Source organism: Danaus plexippus, chromosome Z, assembly GCF_018135715.1.
Source record: "Danaus plexippus chromosome Z, MEX_DaPlex, whole genome shotgun sequence".
In the NCBI taxonomy this organism is placed as follows: domain Eukaryota; kingdom Metazoa; phylum Arthropoda; class Insecta; order Lepidoptera; family Nymphalidae; genus Danaus; species Danaus plexippus.
Window position 1 is genome coordinate 979,371 of NC_083559.1, and position 21,483 is coordinate 1,000,853.

Genomic DNA, 21,483 nt, shown 5'->3' on the forward strand with positions numbered 1-21,483 from the left:
TAACGAACTTATTTACACTGCGCACGAAATAGAGTATTAGGCAAAATTTTGTATGAATTCAGAGAATTACATATTCTAAACTTAATTTATTTTAATGACTTTATATGCATGAGTTATATAATAAAATCTATTTAGCCATGCTCAAGTTCACCTTCTTAGTAACTCTGAATTATTTGATAACTAATAATAACTTAAAATTACTTGGAAGAAAATATATAGTGTTAAATAATTTCCACTGCGACTAAAAAATAATAGTTATATTTTGTGTAATTTGAAAGGTTCAAAAACATTAGAATTGATATATACTGAACTCGGTGAGGTTTATTTATTTTAAAGGATTTTTTTTTTGAAATAAATATGGAACAATCTAACCACTTTATTTGTATGTTCATCATAAACATATAGTGCACATAAATATAGACACAGTTACAGAGAACAAGTGACAACAACACATTAAATAACTGCGGCTCCGGTTGAACTCCAGAGCTGTGTATGTACTGCTATAAAAAAAACTGTGCTCCAGATCAGCTGTGACCGCATGTTACATAGTTGTTATAAAAAAAATATAATTTGTTTGTGATAAAAAAAAAAAAACAATCCTACTATAGATAGAGATGATAATCAATTCTCAAAACACTACAGAAAGAATAGTCTAGGATTGTGTGAGAGACGCTATTTTTAAAAACAAAAGTATTAAATACAAAGTCACCAGCTGATCTTAGACTATTTCAAATGACATTTATGTAATATGTTAAAAAAAAAATCATCTGAATACCAATGTATTATTATTTACATGTAAACGATACCATTACAACTACATACAACAAATATACATTCTTGCCTTAAAAATTCACTAAACCCGATTCATTTCACAAGCAAACTGATTAAGCACATTACCTAAAATATGACAAGTATTATGAGACTATAAATATTAAAAAAAAAAAACAAAAAAAAAAACATGATAGAGAACGTTAAAATGTACCAAGTAAAGATATTTTAAAGACATAATTCCATATATTCTCATTAAAACGGTCAAACACAGAGAAGCCAAGAATTTACCGTGTTAAAATTCTAAAAAGAAATTAAAAAAAAAAATAATGTTACACTTGTAACATTGTTACATTATATGACAATTTAAGACATTTACCTAAAAGTACAAATATTTTAAAATTATTTTAGAGCGCTTTATTTAAGTACTCATATGAGATATATATATCATATATATATATATATAAATAAGTCTAGTACATGTACACTGAAAGATGATTATATAAGATTATGTATTATAGGTGACCATCCTAACGTTGTTAGGAGTCATCCAAATGCTTTACCAAATTATTTTTTATATTGTAACTATAAGTACTAGCTACACGCGCCATTCTGTCGCGGTGTGCTGTCAGTAAGCATCACTGTCAGGAATCACTAAGTCTACTGGTTTTAAGTGGTGTTACGACAGTGGCTACATATTGGGATGACGAAATCTCGCTAAAATCATTTAAATACTAACTACAGACATGCCTTCGTATATGCGGGCAATCAAGATATCTATGAACAGATTCATCGAATGACAATAACCTAACAAAGAACCACCAATAATAGAGTATAACCATCTCCATATTACACTTAGTACAGAATGTAAATAGTTTTAACATTAAATAGTTTTTAAATTAAATATACGAGTAATTAATGGACGACCAAAAGACATGGCCGGACAGGGTATATTACATTTTCATTGTTCAAGTAAATAAAAATAAAAAATAAAAAGATATTTTCAAATATAGAACGGAGATGTATGTCTGAATTATTATCTGTGGTGCTTTTAAGTTACGTTCACACCAGACGGTGTATGTGTTTAATGATAAAAACTATTGTGAAATTACACTAAACGCAACACTACTTTGTCGCTGTAGGTTATGTCTTCCTCTGCCTCCTCCTCCTCTTCTTCCTGGATGATTAAATGGTCTTTTGGTAAATAATTCTACTAATATTATAAAGGCGAAATTTCTAAGTATATATGGATGTTTGTAGCTCTGTGACGCAAAAAAAATTATTGAACATATTCTGTTGAAACTTTACGGTGATGTAACTTAGACATCAGAATAGGGCATGGCCTATAATGTATGACCACATCGTAATAGTGGTATTGAAGTCCCGTTACACAGACTATGGATGGCACTGGTGGTGGTTTACTATATCTCCTGGCATATGACCCACTTTATACATTTCTCTCTATGCCCAGTTCCAAAGTCCTCACAGGCAAAAACCATTACAGCCTAAGAGGTTATTGATTGTCGTTCATACATATTTTTATACCACAACTTATCGACCACATACAGCCGTATAGTTACTGTATACAATACTTACATCAAATCCAAAGCATGTGTCAACTTCCTTCTCTAGTTTAATGGTTCTGTTTAATATTTTCTGTTTAGGAGTTTCAATTTCCTGTTCCTCTTCTTCCTCTTCCTCTTCTGTAACAAATACTATTTAATAAAATTAGAATAAACAAAAAACTGTTTCAAGAATATCACAAACAAAGCTTAAAATGTAGGAAAGGCATATTACATGTAATGCAATACACATACACATAGAAACGCACACACATATTAAAGGATAAAAAATATATATATACTGTGTTGTGTGTGTTGCTTGCTCCTTATAACTAATCACAGTTTATGAAGATAACAAATCAATTGCTGAATTTTATTATAATATATAGACAAAAATGTCTTATAAAAAAACATTTTTCAACAGATAGTTGTAAACAATATTTCTCATATAACGTTAGTAAAACTCGGACAAAGTGTCCAAGTGATTCATGCAGTACATGATGGCATGCAAGTAGCTATATCAAAAATTATATTGTTCAGACTGTTATTATATGACAAAGTATTATATCACATACATATGTGATTGAGAATTAATTTCTGGGGCATTATTCAATACATATACTGTATACTATAGGATTTTTATGCATATTTAATTCATACATAATATGTGTATATATATCTTTAAAACATAATGAACCAAGACAAGCATTTAATTTATAAGGAATTATATTTTTAAACGGGTGATATGATCGCGTTTGTATAGAGTGTTTTGGTTACTTATCATATAAATACAGATAGTATAGTGTTGTACCAACCTTGTTCCTCTTCCATGAACTCTGGTGCCACCACAGCCACTTGTTGTTCCGTCCCGTCCTCGAGTTGTATCACCTCTAACACCACATACTGTTGACCATCACCGTCAGCTACTGTGACCAGTTCACCGCGTTTGATCTCCTTATTGAGGCCCAGCTTCATCATATCGTCGTCAGAATCCACAACCTATAGTTACATATATATACATTATAAATCATGATTGGTCGACAAAGATTTTTATTTTATTAATAAACAATTCTATGTTATTTTTCGCTCTGCCATATTGAATAAAATGTACTAATGTTTGTAAAATTATAATATGATTTAAGGTGATGATTATTAAACATTAATACAATATAAATGAAACTAGTATTGTTCGGATTTACTACGCGGATTTTATTATTTAAAAACTACATAATCCCGACGTTTCGGTTACTTTGCAGCAACCGTGATCACGGGCAGACGAGGTGTGCCAGGTGTGAGGACACCTCGTCTGCCGTGATCACGGTTGCTGCAAAGTAACCGAAACGTCGGGATTATGTAGTTTTTAAATAATAAAATCCGCGTAGTAAATCCGAACAATACTAGTTTCATTTAAATGAATACTCGCGAAAATCTTAGAAAAAAAAAAAAAAAAAAAAAAATTAATACAATATATCGCAGAGCAGTTTATGATAAAAAAAAGCATATAAATGGTCGAATGAGAAACCTCCTCCTTTTTGAAGTCGGTTAATAACCACCGGGTGATATTGATGAAAATGTTTGTATTTTTAATTTAACACATGAAAACTAAACTAAAGAACCGTTTTTGATAGTACTTGCTTTGTCAGTAGATAAAATATTCAAACAAAAAATTTTTTGGCTCAGGAATTACTGGGACCACATACAAAAATACAGATCAAAATATCAAGTGGTAATTAAGTTGTTGTAAGCAAATTAATTCCATCAACTCTTAAGGTAGAAGAGATTTTTAAAGAATCACATACACGCATAAAAATTTCGCGAAGTCCGTGCATAAAATGTAAATTTATGCAATAAAATTCATTTTTGATTCAATCAGACAATATTTTTTTTTGTACACAAGGCACATAATTTACCTTTCTACTAACAAAGGTACAAACACAATGTGGTATTTTTTTTTTCTGCGCATCATTTTCTTATAACAGTCCAAGCAGCGAGGCGCAGCGTTTTCAAACCAAAAAGTATTTATAATAAAATAAAACTTCTATGGTTTTTTAACACGAAATAAGGAAAAAAATTTATAATAAATATGAGTGGCAGAGAATGATCCAAGATAATATATATATATAAGTCAGAGTGAAAAAAAAAAAAAACAAATTAAAATCGCAAAGCAGAACTATCAATAATTTAGGTTGAAAACATTTAAGTGCATATTAGTTTTAATTATTGACTCGAGTTAAAAAATTAATTAGATTTTGAAGAATATTTATATTTAATGGCATGAAAAACGGTTCGACAAAAAAAATTCAAGACAGGCTTCATTAAATAAATTTCGCAAAATTAAGTAAAGCTCTATATATATAGAAACTTTATCATATTTTCAGTTGTCACAACACTTTCTGAAATAACACATATCTAAGACTATGTATGGTTCGCTGTTGTATCATGAAATCTATAGCCGAGCTATCACTTGGATGGAGGCATATTTTTTTATTACATACTACTTAAGCAAGTAATACTGTTCCAAGTATTCTTGTATGAAGGTACTCGCAATGTTTATTAAAGGCGCTGCAGGTGAATGACCTTCATGGGATGATTTTCAGATTTTTAAAGCAATGTTGAGCTAATATTTGTATTGGCACGGTAGTTTAGTTGGCAAAGCAATTGAAAACTGTAGGTTTTATTCCATACTTGTTGAAATTCTAAATCTATTGTTTGCTGTACTCATTCTATGAATGTTAATGAGTGTCTTATCGTCCAACCTGAGATGGTCCTCCTGTGTTGGTCTTGATCTTCCTCTGCCTGCCGATTTTCAGAGCCAGTGCTCGTTCGTGGTGTCCAGACTCAGGGTCGTGGATGGCAAGATGGCGGATCAGGTTACCCTTGTGGGCGAAGGTCCGCTTGCACTCGTGACACGTGTGCGTTTTCTCCTTGGGTGGCTTCGGCTCGTAGTGGGGATTGTGGTACAAATTCTGGTGGCGACGCAGCAGTTGCTTCTGCCTGCATCGTGGGTAATTTGATTAAACTGGCAACACTTGAGATATGTCAATTCCGAGATGCATACAGGCAGTTTACGACATACGTCGCGAATTTCGAAAACCTAACACGTTGACTGTATATGTTAAATTACATCCTGAGTTTAGATTCGAGTACATTTAAACGATGGACAAAGCGTCTCTCAAATGTAAAGAATTATTAAACGTATGATTTAACATACCTAAACGAGTGGTCGCACTGCTCACAGGCGAAGGGTTTCTCGTCCGTGTGTTTCAGCATGTGTGTCTTCAGATGACGTAGCGTCGTCGAGGCGTACGGGCACATTTCACATTTGAAACATTTCTCCCCTTCGTGTGTCTGCAAAACGATTGTATTCGTCAGAGCGCTCGTGCGTTTAAATACAATAATTTATATAGTGCCATAAATATTCTCATACTAGCCTTGTTATGAATCTTGCAGGAATATCTGTCTGGGAAGGATTTACCACAGCGCTTGCATTTAAGTGGTTTATCCGACGTGTGTAGTTTTTGGACGTGTATGCGTAGATCTGTTTTCCGACCGCATCTGGCCGGACAGAGCTCGCAAGCAAACACAGGCTTCTCGGCCACTGTTCCAATCAAAAACCAATATAATAAGATCCACTTCTATCATATGTGATAGGAAATTATTTCATATTAATTGAATTTATGATAAGAATTAAAATTAATGTCCCACCATTGTGTATGAGTTTGTGAGCTTTCAGAGAGTTAGATTGCGTGAAGCACATGTTGCAATGATCACACTTGTACGGCTTCTCTCCGGTGTGTGTACGCAAGTGTCTCTTCAATTTGAACGTATCTGGTGAAGCGTAGGTACAGTGAGGGCACTGTGGACAAATTATACAATATTAGTACGCAACCTATACATAAATAAATCTTATATATATTATTTGAGTTAAATCTACCTGATAAGGTCTCTCTCCGGTGTGACAGCGGACGTGACGCCTCAGTTTGGACAGTTCCACGGAGGCGTAGTCGCATTCAGAGCATTTATGAGGCTTTTCGTGTGTGTGGCGATACCGCACGTGTCTAACGAGTTCACCTGTATGATAATAAAGATTATTATATCGTGTAACATTAAACAGCTAATAGTATATTAGTTATTCTCACCAGATGTAGTGAACGGACTCTTGCAATATTTGCACACGTGAGGTTTAACACCGTTGTGCATGTTCACGTGGTTCTGGAGTGAGGCTATTGTTTTAAAGCCTCGTTCACACACGCTGCACTTGTGCGGCCTTTCCTCCGAATGGGATTTCATGTGACGCAGAAGCAAGTAGCTGTTGATGGTACATAGCTTTATTAGTAACCTTAAGCGAAACATTATAATTAATTATATAAAATATTACCGTCTATGACTCGTGTACGAACAGAAGCTGCAAGTGAAGTAGGGACGAACATACTTATTCCTCTTTGTAGTTTTAGTCTGCAACATTTGAAAGTTTGAGAAATGTTCCACAAAAAAAGACAAAGATATCAAGAAAGATATCAAAAAGACATCATATAACCTTTGGTGCATCATCTCCGTCGTCAGAACCCTCCTCAGCCGCATCTTCTTCATCCTCAAAGTTGTAGACATCAGCACCTTTCTCCTCCTGATCAATTTTAACAACTCCGTAATATATATATTCTAGCTAGAGTTTTTAGTTTGCTGTGTATAATGTTCATGTCAATAAGAAATTTGTTCACCCATGAATTAAGCAAATATGTTTAATTAAATCATTTAGACTTTATTTCAGTGTTGCCAATAAAATAAGTAATAAAAAGACACAAAGGAATGCATAAATTAAATTATACATCCGACCTCATTGAAGTCCAATGTAATAATAAAAAAAAAATAATGTGATGAATCAGGAGAAGATTATTCTTATGATTCAAGCAAGGAGTTTCTATGAGCATGTTGAAAACAGAAAAAATAAAGAAACAAAGCAGTACAAAAAAAAAAAACCACTATAGAAAAAAAATCCTTACTGCCATCCAAAACGTAGCAAATGATATAAATTGTTGAGTGGGAACTCCTTTCTTCAATCATCATAAAAGATTACCTGATCCACCTTTATATTTAAGTTGACAACAGGCTTATTTTCCTCTTGCATTACTAACACATAGCTGACTTCACCATTCCCCGTGTCCGAGGGCACGAGGGTCACTGTCTGGTAACTTTCACCATCAACAAGCATCTGTGCATCCTCAGTAATCTTTCAACAGAACAAAAGTTTGGTTATATATATGCTGTGTTTAGCATAAAATAAAATATGATTTAATTTAACCTCTCCGTCATTGTCCTGTGTGACTTCGGGCTGCAGTGACACTATGTTCTGATTGTCACCGGCCGGTTGATAATAATATCTGCCTTCTTCATCAACAAAATATGTCACCCCTGTATCAGCTTCTTCTTCAACTTCACCAGTAACTTTAAAGTTATGACAATTGTTTCAAGTAAAATATTGCCAATGATGTATTAAAAAAATCATTAGTATCTGTATCACCAGTAATTCGATTCTGTTCTGTTTAGTATACTGTATTTTGATCAATAATATAGGAATAATGACCAGCGATGGCTGTGTATAGCAAACGGTATTTTGATCAATGGTGTACAGAAATAATATTTTTTAAATATATTACCAGTGATTTATTACTGTTGTGTTAGTAAACTGTACTGTTAAAAATGTAAAAAAAAAGAAAACTAAAAAAACATGCTCTTATAAAAAATCCAACTAAAAAACAGAAAATAAAATTTAATAAATTTAGATTAAGAATAGTGTAAATAAAAAATAAATGTACATTATTGTAAAAAAGCGTGGGGTGCATTTACAGTGCTTTTTTATGATATTATCAACGTAAAGATCATTCTACTCATCTGTCAATTAAATGTTTATAACTATTGACACTATGCACCCTACGCTTTTTTACAATAATGTACATTTATTTTTTATTTACACTATTTAATCTAAATTTACTAAATTTTATTTTCTGTTTTTTAGTTGGATTTTTTATAAAAGCGCGTTTTTTTAGTTTTTTTAAACTATTATTTATTTTTCATTTTTTAGTTGAATTTTTTTGTTGGGTTTTCCATAAAAGCGTGATTTGTTTTAGTTTTTTAAACTATTATTTTTAAGAACATGAACCGGGCCAGACATTAATGTGCTTTGACTGTATGCATATGGAACGGTTATCATTATATTATGGACATTACAAAATGATGACAGTATACATATAAGATTTATAGGATCATGTATAAAGAACCAAACGCAACTATTTTACAAGTCTCTCCGAGGTTGTGCCAAACTGAGTGTACAATCAAAGAGTAACTGTGGAGCTGCACGCATGTGTAGTTCGCACACTAGCTCTATCTCTCTTACTCGCATGCAAAGGATGCGGAAAGAAATTAATTAATCCTGGCGAATCTAATTGGGATAATCGGATTTTTTAATCGAATTATTGCATTGTCATCGGTCTTTGACAGGTGTGCAAAGTTTCAATTAAATCTGATCGGTCAAAGTATGGCAAAATCGAGCTCAAAGGAGTCGGTTACAAACATACAGGTGAAGCTAATAAAGGCGTGTTAATAATAAAATATCTTACCAGCAATGGTGGTTGTTGTTTCATTGTCTTGATCAAAAGAGTTCAAATAGGTTTGTAAAATGGTCTCCTCCTTCGAAGTTTTCTTGTCTGGTGGCGGCATGGCTTTGTAAATAAAAATGAAGTAGTTTATTACAAAATAATAATTATTGTTGGTATTCTTACTAGACTGGGTTAAGTAACATCTGACCTAACTATATATTGACATAGTAACTGATTGTTGTGACATTTTTTTATGATTGAATTTTTGCAATTTTTTTTTTTTATATAAACTTCATCAAGAATTAACAAATTTATGATCCCCTGATAATACAACTTTAAATAATTATAAAGGAACAATAAAGTAAATATCACTGTGATTTTAAATGAATATTATTAAAATAAAATTGTTAACTTATCAGAATTAATGCAGTGATATTGTGACGTATCGAAATCTTTACTGACCGACTGAATAATATTTTAACATATTACGAATAAATGTTACTCATAATAATTCTAGTTCCTGCTTCAAATATGAAAAGAAATATTTAAAATAATTTTTGAATAATATTTAGCAATGTAAGCAGTCTTCAACGGAATTTAAAGAAAATAAAAATCACCGGCCACTATAATATTACTATCTCGCCACGAAATTTACACAGCAATGTCCGCCATCTTATGAACCAAAATCACAATTTTCCCAAGTAAAGGCAAAACACTTTTTTTAATCACCACCTTTTCTGAAATATTTCCACAAACACCATAAATGATAATATATTACCGCCACTTGAAAAATGAAACTAATAGTAAAGATCACAGACGGCGCTGTCGTCAGTGCAAAATTGATTGGATTACCAAATTTCTTTGTATCCTTAAGTTTATAATATAGTTTAGGGTCACAATAACATACTTTGTCGCATGAAACGCATTTGCAATTACCCCATTGATATTATTCACGATTATTCAATTAAATTGTACCTGAATTTTGCCAATGGAGGTTCAAGTTTTTCTCAACGAGGGCGTCCCAATCAATTCTATCAAGCGATTGTGACGCCGAAATGGCGGACAGGAGAACTACATGACAGTTATTCAAGCAATTGACATTGCCCATTAAAAAATACCAATGGAATTTTTAATATTATGCGTTTAACTAAAAAAAAATAAATAGTAAAATACATAGTTAATATTTTCATAAAATACTAACATTTTTAATAGGATAATGAAAAATGAGACTAATAAATAATAATAATTTCTTCGTAGCTACTTCAAAGGCATAAATTAAAATTTTTGAAATTGACAATAAATGAATTAAACACTTTACTTATGGATTTTAATAATAGTTTGTTATATAAATGTTTTAAAAACATGAAATTAATGTAATATTATACATAATAGTATTAATAGTAGTGTGGGTAGTAATTATTGTTTTCGTTTTATGAGACAAAAATATTTTTAAAAATCTAAAAGGATTTTTTTACAAATAAACTGTTATATTTATTACAGAATTTTTTTGCTTTTGTGTAGAGTAACTTTTATTTTTTATAACCTAGTATATAACAAAGTAATTTTTGAAATATAATTAATATGAACTTGTAGTGTGGCAACAAATTTTTAAACGAAGTTATCGAATTAATTTAAAATGTCACCATTGCTAATCCAAATTAAAAGGCACTTATTATGTTAAGTATAGTACACGATGTGGCTTAAAGTTGATATTTTTTAACTGGCAAAGTAAAAGTTTCCTTCTTTTATAAATCGGAATCAGATTTTAAATGTTCACTTATACAACAATAGACAAAAGAGATGCAGGAAAATATTTATTTTTAATACGACAACAATAAAATTATAAATAAATAAAAACTCATAGTCCGTATAATTTATAATAAAGACATACATAATAGTCTAATTTGGTCTTTTATAATCGTTTCTAAATAAATCTCGTTTCTAGGAAGAAAAATACTAAATATTATGAAAACTATACTAACTAATTACTAAGTACTAGGTATAGGTAAAAATGGGATCCATGTTTGTCCATGTGGTGTTTGGGGTGATTTTATTTCTTCATTCGAACCCTTTTGCCGTATTTTTACTAAATTCGTCGATCGCTAATGTCAAAAGAGTTGCGATAGTTGGATTATGAACAAAAAAGTGATTAGCGAGGTCATATATCGTTGTATTTAAATAAGTTAAAAAAGGTTTGCTATACAGCGCCTGTAATTCAAACAGAAAGCGACCTCTTTTATGAAGTATATAGTCTACTTGTATTAAAACAATTTACAATTATTAAAACAATTTCTCTATTAAAAAAAAAACTGATATATGTCATGGTAATGTCTGATGTTCATATCTTTTTTAATATCGTGATATGTGAAGGTCATAAATGCATTAAATATGAATAAATATATATAGTTGTATAATTTTATTAAATAATTGGTTTGAATATTTCTTATTCTTATACATGTTTTTATTAATTAGTTTCTCTAAATAAGGTTTTTGTTGTGTATATGTCAATGGCGGTATGAAAAATTTACTTGTTTTAAAAACGTCATTCTTATTCTATTCCAGGCACTCTATTATAGAATATATAACTATTGCATGTGGTTAGATATTAAATCATTCATAATTCGATCAACAATTCTGTGTCGGCAATTTTCTTTGAAAACAAGCAATTCTCAAACACGGAACACTTATTCTTTTTTTTTTTTATTTCATTTAAATGTCCCAAATAATATGATTTTTTTGTATGTAGTATATGTAGTTAAAAGTCAATTTGAGTTTAGAGATCATGTTTAACTTCCCCAAAGGTAATGCTTACAGTGGCCCCCTACGAAATATCCAACTTTCTTCCATTTTTACGAGTAGGTGATTAAGTTTTAAACATTTTATATAAAATATATTTTTTCTCTTTTCTATTATGTACCAAATTGATTCGGATATGACTATTAAACTTTCCGTTAACTTCGTGTTTTCACAGTCTACCTTCGTATTTTTTGTTAAGTTGTATTTTCTGTGGAGTTTTATAGGTTTGCTTGGCTGTATGCTAATCATGTGTTGTAATTACCTGCGGGTATGCTTTTCTTTGGCATTATTCCAGGAGAGGTCATAATGTTGTTTTAGTAGTGGTCTAGGTAGGTAAGCACAAAATTTTCTGTTTGCATATAATATATATAATATATATATATATATAATATATAATATATAATATATATGTATATATGTATATGTATATATATATATATATATTATTTTTGCATAATATTGGCAATTATAATACATTTTATAATATTACTTTAACTGATAATGAAGAAATATTGATTTCATTGACTAAATTTTTTATAAAACGTAGATACTTTAAACTGTTACACTTGATGTTAAATGTTATGTATTTATTCAATTGCTATTTTATTCACTACCTTATCGGAAATATTGAAAGGATAGTATTGAAATCACTTCTAACAAATTTTGTTTAATCTAAGTACTATGTACGATTTAAAAAAAACATATTTCGTATATTAAAGGAAGTTTTTGTGTAATTAACAAAGACTTTTATGATTGCTACAGGGATATTTTGGTAAATGACAGGTTTTTATGTACAGTGTAATGCTGGTATTGTAACACAAAATATACATTTATTATTTTTTAATTTACTTATACATATGTCATCATGTATGCAGTTGATATGTGTTAACAAGTTGTCACAGATTAAATTAAAACGTTGACATTGGCAAAATACTCCACGATTCCAGTGCGAATGAAGCCATAGCATAAAAACAACTGATCACCAGGATACAGAGATGGTTGTAATGTGTACTTATAATTTCATTCGTAAACTTAATCTGTGTCAAAGTGACTTACAGATAATTAATAATTATTGACAAAATTTTATAATATTATAAAAAAGATGAAGACAGTAAAACATAAATAATCGCTCAATGTCATATCAAAAGTTTAAGATAATCTGTATTCAATAAATATTGTAACATGTCTATAGTCTGTGGAAAAACTTTGTTTTTTTTTACATCCAAAGATTATGTCATTAAGAATAAATAAAACTCAATAGGGCTGTAACAATTTTGTTTTATTGTCATATTATAATATGATAATTATAATAATAAAAACTTAACTATATATTTTTTACATGCCTAACACATCCGAAATCTCGCTTGAATAGAATTTTTTGAATTTACAGGCTTCAGTGACAGACAGGAAACTTGTCTTGAATTCATGTAGACTAAATTGTAATATTATACTACGGAAAGTAGTTTTTATGAAATTTTTCATTTAGCAATATAGCTGTATTCAAAAACATTAGGATTTAAACAGTACACTGTGTTTTTAGCATTTGAAAATACGTTTTAAACCGAAGTCAAAAATGTTTTTTCAAGAAGGCGGCTACGATTGTTAATTTAACAGATCACTGAAGATATAATTTTCATCAGGGTCGTAGCATATTAAGAAATGGGCCCTCTAGCTCAAAGGGCCCATTTTAGAGGAATTTCCTGCCGTTTTATAGAAAAAATCTTATTCTAACTGTGCAACAACAACTAGTTTAACTCATAGACGGTCGAAACATTATTGTCATTTTGTAGCAACAACAGCTTTCTCGAATTTCTAAATTTAAATAACAGTAAATTTTATTATCTGATGGTATGGTTGAAGTCAGAAAAAAGGCTATCTATAAAGTTATGATCAACTAACCAAGAACCTGGTTTTCACTAAAGAATAAAATCGAATACAAACCAAACAGATAACAATAAGTTCATATATTATTGTCCACACAGCTTAAACTAACTGAAAAAAAAAACTTATCACAGACAAACAAAATATATTAAGAATATCTTAAACCTAGATTATAGACACCTAAAATTAATTAAGAGAGTAACTTTTTGGAAAACTTTATACTTATGTGCATACAAATTTTGTTACATACATATTTTGGGAACATAAATATAAATAATTAGTGAGGTAAAGTATTTACATATGGTTTTTTTATATCAAGAATCAACATTAAGATAAATTTTACGATTAGGTAATTTTCAACTATAGATAATACTTCATGGTAAAGCTGAGTATAATAATGCAAAGTTCATGATACAATAGTTTGGTATCCGATTGAAATTTTAAGTTATAGACATTTCAAGATTCTTCCTCCATATAAGATTGATTTTAAGAATTCTATTGACACTAATAGGAAATAGGGATTTTTTTTTAAATTCTTCTTATTGGCTGTAACATTACTCTAGATTAAAAATCTAATTAGACATCAAGTAGGTAGGTAAACGAATAAATAAATGTCTGTTTTTATCCCATCTGATTTATAACAAAAAAAAAAAATGTGCTTTCCGAATTTTTTTTTAATGTCCGATGAAAATATTTGTACGCTTACGTACTTTTAGACTATATTAATAGACTCGTTTCTAGGTACATACACCTGTATGACAATAAGTTTTGCACATAACCTATTGCAATACAATACGGTGGGCTGCTAATCATCTACAAAATACGAAATCATAGTAGACGGTCCTTTTAATTCAAGGTTATTTTTTATCTATAAAACTAAATAAACTACAAAGGAAACCCCAGATATGTTTCACCTACATATATATTGAAGCGTAATTAATCAACTGAGAATTATTTAATAGTCTCTTGGTTGTTGTTTTTTAATCCACTACAATAAAAAGAGACTTAATATTTTTTTGTAACAAACACTAATAATACACGTAAAACATTGATTTTCCTTTGTGATAACGTCTTTAACGAAGAATGTTTAACTGAGATAACGAAAAAAACTTAAAATTAAAATGTGATATGGAATAAATGATGGTACCTTAAGGCGCCGAGTAACAATCGCAAAGCTCTCATGTTAAACACATAAAAGTCTCTCGTTAAGGAAATCGTATGTATAGTTTAATATATATATATTATAAAACAATAAAGCATATTTCCTACTTGATAGTAAAAAAAATATTAGAATAAGTCAATGATTGTAATAAACGATTTCAACCAAGTATTTATATATAATAAATACAAGAGCAACAAAATTAACTTCGTTTTCATAGGTAAGACACATCGCATTGCGCTAAGCAGAGTATATTCTACATATAATAAAATTTAATAAGAAAAATCGCCCAAAAAGAATTCGCTGCTTCTGCAGTAATTAGCAATGTGATATGTCCTTCCTTACCTACAACGACACAGGAGTCTACCGAAGTGCCAGCCCTATTATAAAGACGAATAAAAATAATTACAAAATAGTAACAGTATAAAACTAATAATCAATTAATAAGTAAACAGATAAATACCACAACCAGCCAGCCTCGACGCCCGAAGACAAATCGTGTCCAATTGTAAAGCCAGTCATCGTACGGGTCCGGATATAATGGTCGTTTAAATTTCAGCGGGTTGAGGTTTTCGGGTGTGGGTCCTCATGTGTCTCGTGATCATGTCTCTGCGGCAGGCTGCGTATGGGCAGGCCGGGCAGCGGTAAGGTTTCTCGCCGGTATGGGTGCGCTGGTGCGTGGCGAGATGATCTGATCGCGAGAATACTTGACCGCAGGCCGAGCAAGAGTACGGCTTAACGCCACTGTGCAGCCGTGCGTGCCGCGTCAACATGTCGGAGCGGGCGAAACGTCGCCGGCATATCTCACACTCGTATGCGCGGGCCGCCTCCGGAGGCCTGTCCCTGTGTCGCGAGGCCACATGCTTGGCGAGGCGGTCGTGAACGGCGAAAGTTTGACCGCACGTGTTACACATGTAGCCGCTGGTCTCATTGGCGACTTTCGGCGTCTCCGATTTCAAGGAGAGATCGAGAGGTGCGTCTTCTGACTTGGCCTCGTTGCAGTTGGAGTCGAGCATGAGCCAGCGAGGGTAGTGGTTGTTGTTGCGTATCTGAACGGCGAGTTTGTCTAGTAAACGTGAAAGCCGACGACGTTTATGCATGTACTTGGGGTTGTGAGAAACCGATGCTGTTTCCGCCATGCTAGCCGCGAAGCCGCTGGTGCCTTCTCCGAGCCCTAGCGGCCCTAGCGGTGCATGCCAACCTGGTGAAAAATAAACACATTTTTATACAAGAAACCACAACGTACATTTTAATTTTCATTCAATATATTCACCGTCTATATAAGAAATAACATTTTGAACATAAGTGAAAACTTTCGATGTCAGTTTAAAGCAACACGTCTCTTTGTAGCAATTAAAACTACGCGACTGGACATCCAACAACAGTCCTTAATGTTTGAGGGCAGGTGATGTTTTTTCATTATTTACTGAACGAGATGACAAAACATAGGCAAATAGCGATAATGTATTGCACCTTTGATCCATCTGTTCGTTGAATGGGTTCGACCCTTATCCTTAAAGCCCGATTGGTACTGCGAAAATGTTTTTAGACCAATGAGATCCCTTCTGCGGCGGTACAAAAGAAATCCCCCAAAGTTTGAGGTATGGATTTGAGCGCGATTATGTCTTTAAGGCGTTGCTAATAGAGTTTTTGTGAAATAGGACGAAGGGGTCGAAGAAATGTAAGTCGATCTGTTGCTATGAGGCAGGGCTTCCAACGACGGATACGCTATATGTTTGACTCGATGTTTACTTTCATATAGAGACACTGATTTGTGTCATTGCGATATATCTATGAGGTTTTATTTACAAAACATAGGACATAGGAATTGTATAGTTAATAAAATTAAATTTAGTTCTTCCGAAATGTGAAGGAATTGTTTTTATCAGCTACTTTTTCTGAGGAGGTATTTTATTCTATCAGAGTTCTTAAGACTTCTAGAGTGAGTTAGTTTAACATCGAGACGTAGACCTCGAATTCTTATGTCACGAGGTCAGGTTATGAAAAACCTTACAGTGATTGGTCTCACGTATAATAATATATAATTTATTCAGTCGTTATGACGAACTATATTCAATTAGGGAGATAAATAAGAAAAATGTACTTTTACTCAATAATTTAACGTTCTAAAGTTATAGCGTATGTGCGCTTGTTGGTAATCAGTACGTACTTCTAATACGGGCATGTTCTAGACAACATTTGAGCTTAAATTTGAAAGCAGTAGGTATTAGATATATCAAAGCAACTATTCGGCGGTCTGTTGGTTAGTTGTTAGTTAGTTTAACTTATTTCAAAACAGAAACTGTGTACTACAATACAGTAAATTTACTTGAATGTTGCACCTTGTTAGCATATTTACAAATATTAGGCACTCGTGTATATACAATTGAAGCGCATGTAGATTAATTTATTTAATTATATACAAGAATTATTATTTATACACGACTATTTAAAACGAAGAGTTTTATTAGAAGTAAAAGAAACACAGATAACATACGTAACAGAAAAAAAAATAAAAGGAAAAAAAATTCAACATACATATTTCACATCCAGTGAGACGATATCAAAATGAACGAGCACAAGTCCTTAATCAGAACGGCTATCTGGTTGTAATATTCGCATTGTCTTTATACAACATATTTGTAACGAAGATGCACTCAGAACGAGATCCGTTGCGTACAGTGAACGGTGAGGTCGGGCCGGGCGTGAGACCGCGAACCGGTCGCCTCCTCCCCGCACTAGCATCCGAATGGACATTCGTTAACAGAGCTGGTGGGCACGCGTTCTACGTCCATCTGCATGAACGCGTCGCGGACGACTGACAACCGCCCCCATACCACCTGCCGATTGCCCAACAGAATGTCTTCGCGAAAATAGCGCCTCGGATGTCAAGGCGATTACCGCCGTGGCTACGCGTATGCGCATGCCGCTGTACTAGGTTTCATATTTCCTTATTAGTTATTATGGTGTGAAAAAAAGGAAAGACAAATTATTTTTTTCAAAAAAATATATTACTTTTGTCTACGGAAGATAAAATTTTCAAACTTACAAGTTTTATAACTATAAAAAAAAAAAAAAAAACTTAAAAGCCTTTAAATGTGCAAAATCTTCTATTAACTTTCTTGTGTCCGAACTATCTACGATTTCATGTTCAATTGAAAGTATTGCTAGAAAACTCAGTCTTTGCTGGTGCATTGTTGATCTTGAATAGTTTTTTTGTAATTTATAATTAAGAAAAAGACCTTCCACCAGATGCAACTGAGACCGTTGATGTAAGTAACTTAGCTAATAACTTACTAACTTACTTACTTAGCTAGTAACCCTTAACGCTATTGCTGTGTTCGATGATGTAAAAATTAAGTCATCGGTCAAAATATATTGTAATAGAGTTTGCGGATCACTAGATTGCCTTTGTACAAAATGCAACTTTAATGGAATGATGTCTTCAAATAAAAGTAAATCGATTCCGTCCATGTCTGATTCTCCGCTAGAATCATATTTAAGTTTCAGATTTAAATCTTTACAATGTTTTATTAACTCAACATTGGAATAATTAAATAAGTTGTTGCCAAAAAAGCCAAGTACGTCGGAAAATGTTTTTAACTCGTCGAACCTATCCTTTAAACAAGTTACCGTTTGATCTAGGATTCTAAAATAAAACTATACTCTGTATTTGATTTTGTGGTCTACTATAACTTCGTTAATGTGTTCCCAATTAAATTGTGTTGATTTTCTTCTTGGACGAATTTTATTCACTGGTGGGAAATCTTTTTCTACGTTGAGTCCGTGAGCCACTTTAGAAGCTTCTGCTAATGCCGTTCCAGAGTGTTCGGACGTGCGATATTCTGTAACCCTATCAATCAACTTATTGATCAAATTTATGCAGGTTCGAGTGTGCATTGTAGGGCTCTGCATATTTTGCTCAGAGAATTAATTTCTTTTAAAATATCCAACCAAATTATTACCGAGCAAATCTATAACATTGAAGGTTTAAAGCAAGCGAATGAGCCTTATGGGTTGTAGTACAATCCCACTCCGACGAACCACCAGATACCTCCAGCAAAGCCTGGAATACTTTTTCAGAGTTATGCCGTAATGGTTTAAGTTAATCGATTCTGTTGGACCATCAATTTGCACTCAAAGCTTTTTATTTCGAATACGGTAAATGTCTGCGAATTATCTACCACCTTTATGTAGATGATGAAAAGAAAACGTAAATTTAATATTCGAGATTTAAAAGCCCTTTGGTTATTGTTGCTTAATATTTGTACAGTTATCTTTGTGATATTTAAGTCAATAAACAAGTTAGGTCGTGCCTACCGTAATTACGATTTCTGCACACTTCTGCTTTATTCTTACGGATAATTCAGTATATATATGGATATTGAATAATAATTACACTACACAAGTTAAAATATCATTCAACTGAGCCGAGAAATCATATACAAAATAATTGAAGGAAGCTCAAAGGGGATTCCCGTTTTTCGTCGAATGTCAGATGACGTTTGCCATCTTAGTTTTTACGGATGCCGATAGAAGGCGGTTATATTTTCTTATACTATGAATATTATGACAATGACTTGAATAAGACAAGATAGAAGTCACTCAATTTGCCGCCCCCTAGGCGTGCCGTCCTCGTGCAGTGCACGCTTTGCACGCTCGCTTCCGGCGGGCCTGTTCACGATGTACCATGTTCATTATAAATAAGAGATCTACAGCTATTTGGTAATGGTTATATGACACATTGACATTAACAAGGTGTCAACTTTTTTTTAATTTAACTTCTCAAAAGTATTTATTTTGTAGAGGAAATTTCATAAGAATCTATCGCGAAGTGATCTATTCCATTTTTAAAATAGTAGATACATATATTTATATATATATATAATTATTTATTCATATTTAAATCTGTCTAATTAGTCATTAATATTTATATTGATAGTTAATTAGTTCTAGTCAGTTTAAAATAGGGAACAACGTTTTAAGCCGATGTTGTTTATTCTATAAATTTTATAATCTGTTTAAAAATAACTCAAGAATTTCCATCAGGTTGTTTATTACATAAATTTTTTAATCCGCTGTTGTTTCTTACATAATTTTTTTAATCCGATTAAAATTATCTGAAAGATTCCATAACGAACGTCGCAGGACAGAATATAAGTTAGAATTTAATTTAAAGTCATGCGGCTAAGAGAAAAAATAATTCACTAACAAACTTATACTTCCGTAAGATTAAGTTAGAACTTCATTAGAGTCCTAAACATTCACTTCATATAACCTATTCGAGACCCGGCCGTCGCAAGCTTTCGCATCACAAGATAAATTAAAAATAAAATTGTTCACTGAAAATCATTCCCGTTTTCACGACTTAAATGTTAAATATTAATAAAAAAAACATTAATGAATCCAAAGAATCAAAATAATATAAAACAAATTTATGAAAACATTTTCAAACAGAACGATATTAATGGCACAAAACGAATAAAAACTCACCAGACATGTTCAAGCTTCTAATGTCAGATTTTTGAGAATCGAACAGAGCTTGCATTTTAATTTTCAATACTAACGTTATCCAATACACAAACACAAACTTATACCACCGGGTTCAAAAAAAAAAACTTTCAGCGGAATTTCCGATGTAGCACGCGCGATGTCCTCACAACGAATGAGTCCCGTTATATGAAATCAGTGCTAGGGTAGAAAAATAATAAAAGCAAGTTTTATTATTGTGTAATACGCGATGAAGTTAAGAAGGGTCCGAAATCTACGCAGATGGAGACTCGTGAGAAAGAAGGCGGTATAGCAACCCTATGGTTACAGCTGTCTTTGTTAAAGTCGTGGGTGTCTTAGCGCGTCCTGATAAGACCCTCTAATCTATTGACTATAAATTTTAAAACTGTATAATGATCTCGATATTATTATTATTCAATTGTATATATTTCTGTGATTATCTTTCTTTATTGTACGATTGGATGGTACTATTTATTTATCTGTGTAAACCGTCATTGCTTAGGGTCATTCTTTTTTTGAAAATTAATACTTTTAATGCAAACTTCTTTCTTTAAAGTATATATTTCTACGCATGTTTCTGTGCGCATCTTCGCACTTGCGATATATTTACACTATTTTTCATTTTCTGGTAGCTTTGGATGCGAATATTTTTAGCGATTAACCATTATATTAGTATATGTTTAGAGGATTTTTGTTTCCATTAAACTAACTGTATCAAACTTCAGATTTTACTTTTAAATGTAGGTATTTAAGTTAAGATAGGTACGGTAATGGGTAACGCAATTTGTTATTTGTATGACGTAAAGAAAATGTTTGTTTCGCATTCGTTAAATAAAGAAATTGTAAGGATAGCATATTGAGGTCTGCTATACAACATCAAACGTATATATATATATATATATATATATATATATATATATATATATAACATTTAATGAAATTCATGTCTATTTGTCTACCTGTTCTAGGTAATTTCTGAAATCGGTGGGCCAATTTTGTCAGGTAATTCACTAGCCGATAACTAAGTAAAGTAATACGGAATAACTGGTATTTATTTTTGTTTTCTTATTGTTTAAACGTAGAGATAAAAATTATAAACAAACCCGCTCTGACGAACTCGTGGGCAGAGCTAATATAATACAAAATATAAGTGAGTTAATTACAACACGCGTACAAATGTAAGCCCGAAATTGAATAGTTTATGCAAATGATG

General features: G+C 32.0%; 2 protein-coding genes across 6 annotated transcripts; both read right to left on the bottom strand.

Moving 5' to 3' along the window:
* Positions 1–360: 360 nt before the first annotated feature.
* On the bottom strand, positions 361–10,016 carry LOC116777315 (transcriptional repressor CTCF-like). Of its 4 annotated transcripts, XM_061526306.1 has the most exons (16): positions 9,899–9,987; positions 9,541–9,660; positions 8,945–9,046; positions 7,630–7,772; positions 7,405–7,557; positions 6,868–6,954; positions 6,709–6,785; positions 6,470–6,639; positions 6,265–6,401; positions 6,036–6,186; positions 5,762–5,928; positions 5,542–5,678; positions 5,087–5,324; positions 3,146–3,329; positions 2,365–2,483; positions 361–1,945 (listed from the first exon to the last, which is right to left on the bottom strand). In XM_061526306.1, exons 3-16 carry the CDS (start codon positions 9,042–9,044, stop codon positions 1,877–1,879), a joined length of 1,932 nt encoding a protein of 643 aa, XP_061382290.1. In that variant the 5' UTR covers positions 9,045–9,046; positions 9,541–9,660; positions 9,899–9,987; the 3' UTR covers positions 361–1,876. The 4 variants fall into 4 exon arrangements, with proteins under 4 accessions (XP_061382290.1, XP_061382291.1, XP_061382292.1 ...); XM_061526307.1 differs by lacking the exon at positions 9,541–9,660 and having other exon boundaries at positions 7,414–7,557; positions 9,899–10,016; XM_061526308.1 differs by lacking the exon at positions 9,541–9,660 and having other exon boundaries at positions 2,365–2,471; positions 9,899–10,016.
* Positions 10,017–12,981: 2,965 nt separating this feature from the next.
* LOC116777316 (zinc finger and SCAN domain-containing protein 22-like) lies at positions 12,982–20,406 on the bottom strand. Of its 2 annotated transcripts, none has more exons than XM_061526519.1 (2): positions 20,253–20,406; positions 12,982–15,960 (listed from the first exon to the last, which is right to left on the bottom strand). In XM_061526519.1, the coding sequence occupies exons 1-2, from the start codon at positions 20,305–20,307 to the stop codon at positions 15,308–15,310; spliced, it is 708 nt and encodes a 235-aa protein (XP_061382503.1). In that variant the 5' UTR covers positions 20,308–20,406; the 3' UTR covers positions 12,982–15,307. The 2 variants fall into 2 exon arrangements, with proteins under 2 accessions (XP_061382503.1, XP_061382504.1); XM_061526520.1 differs by lacking the exon at positions 20,253–20,406 and adding an exon at positions 17,298–17,565.
* Positions 20,407–21,483: the final 1,077 nt, after the last annotated feature.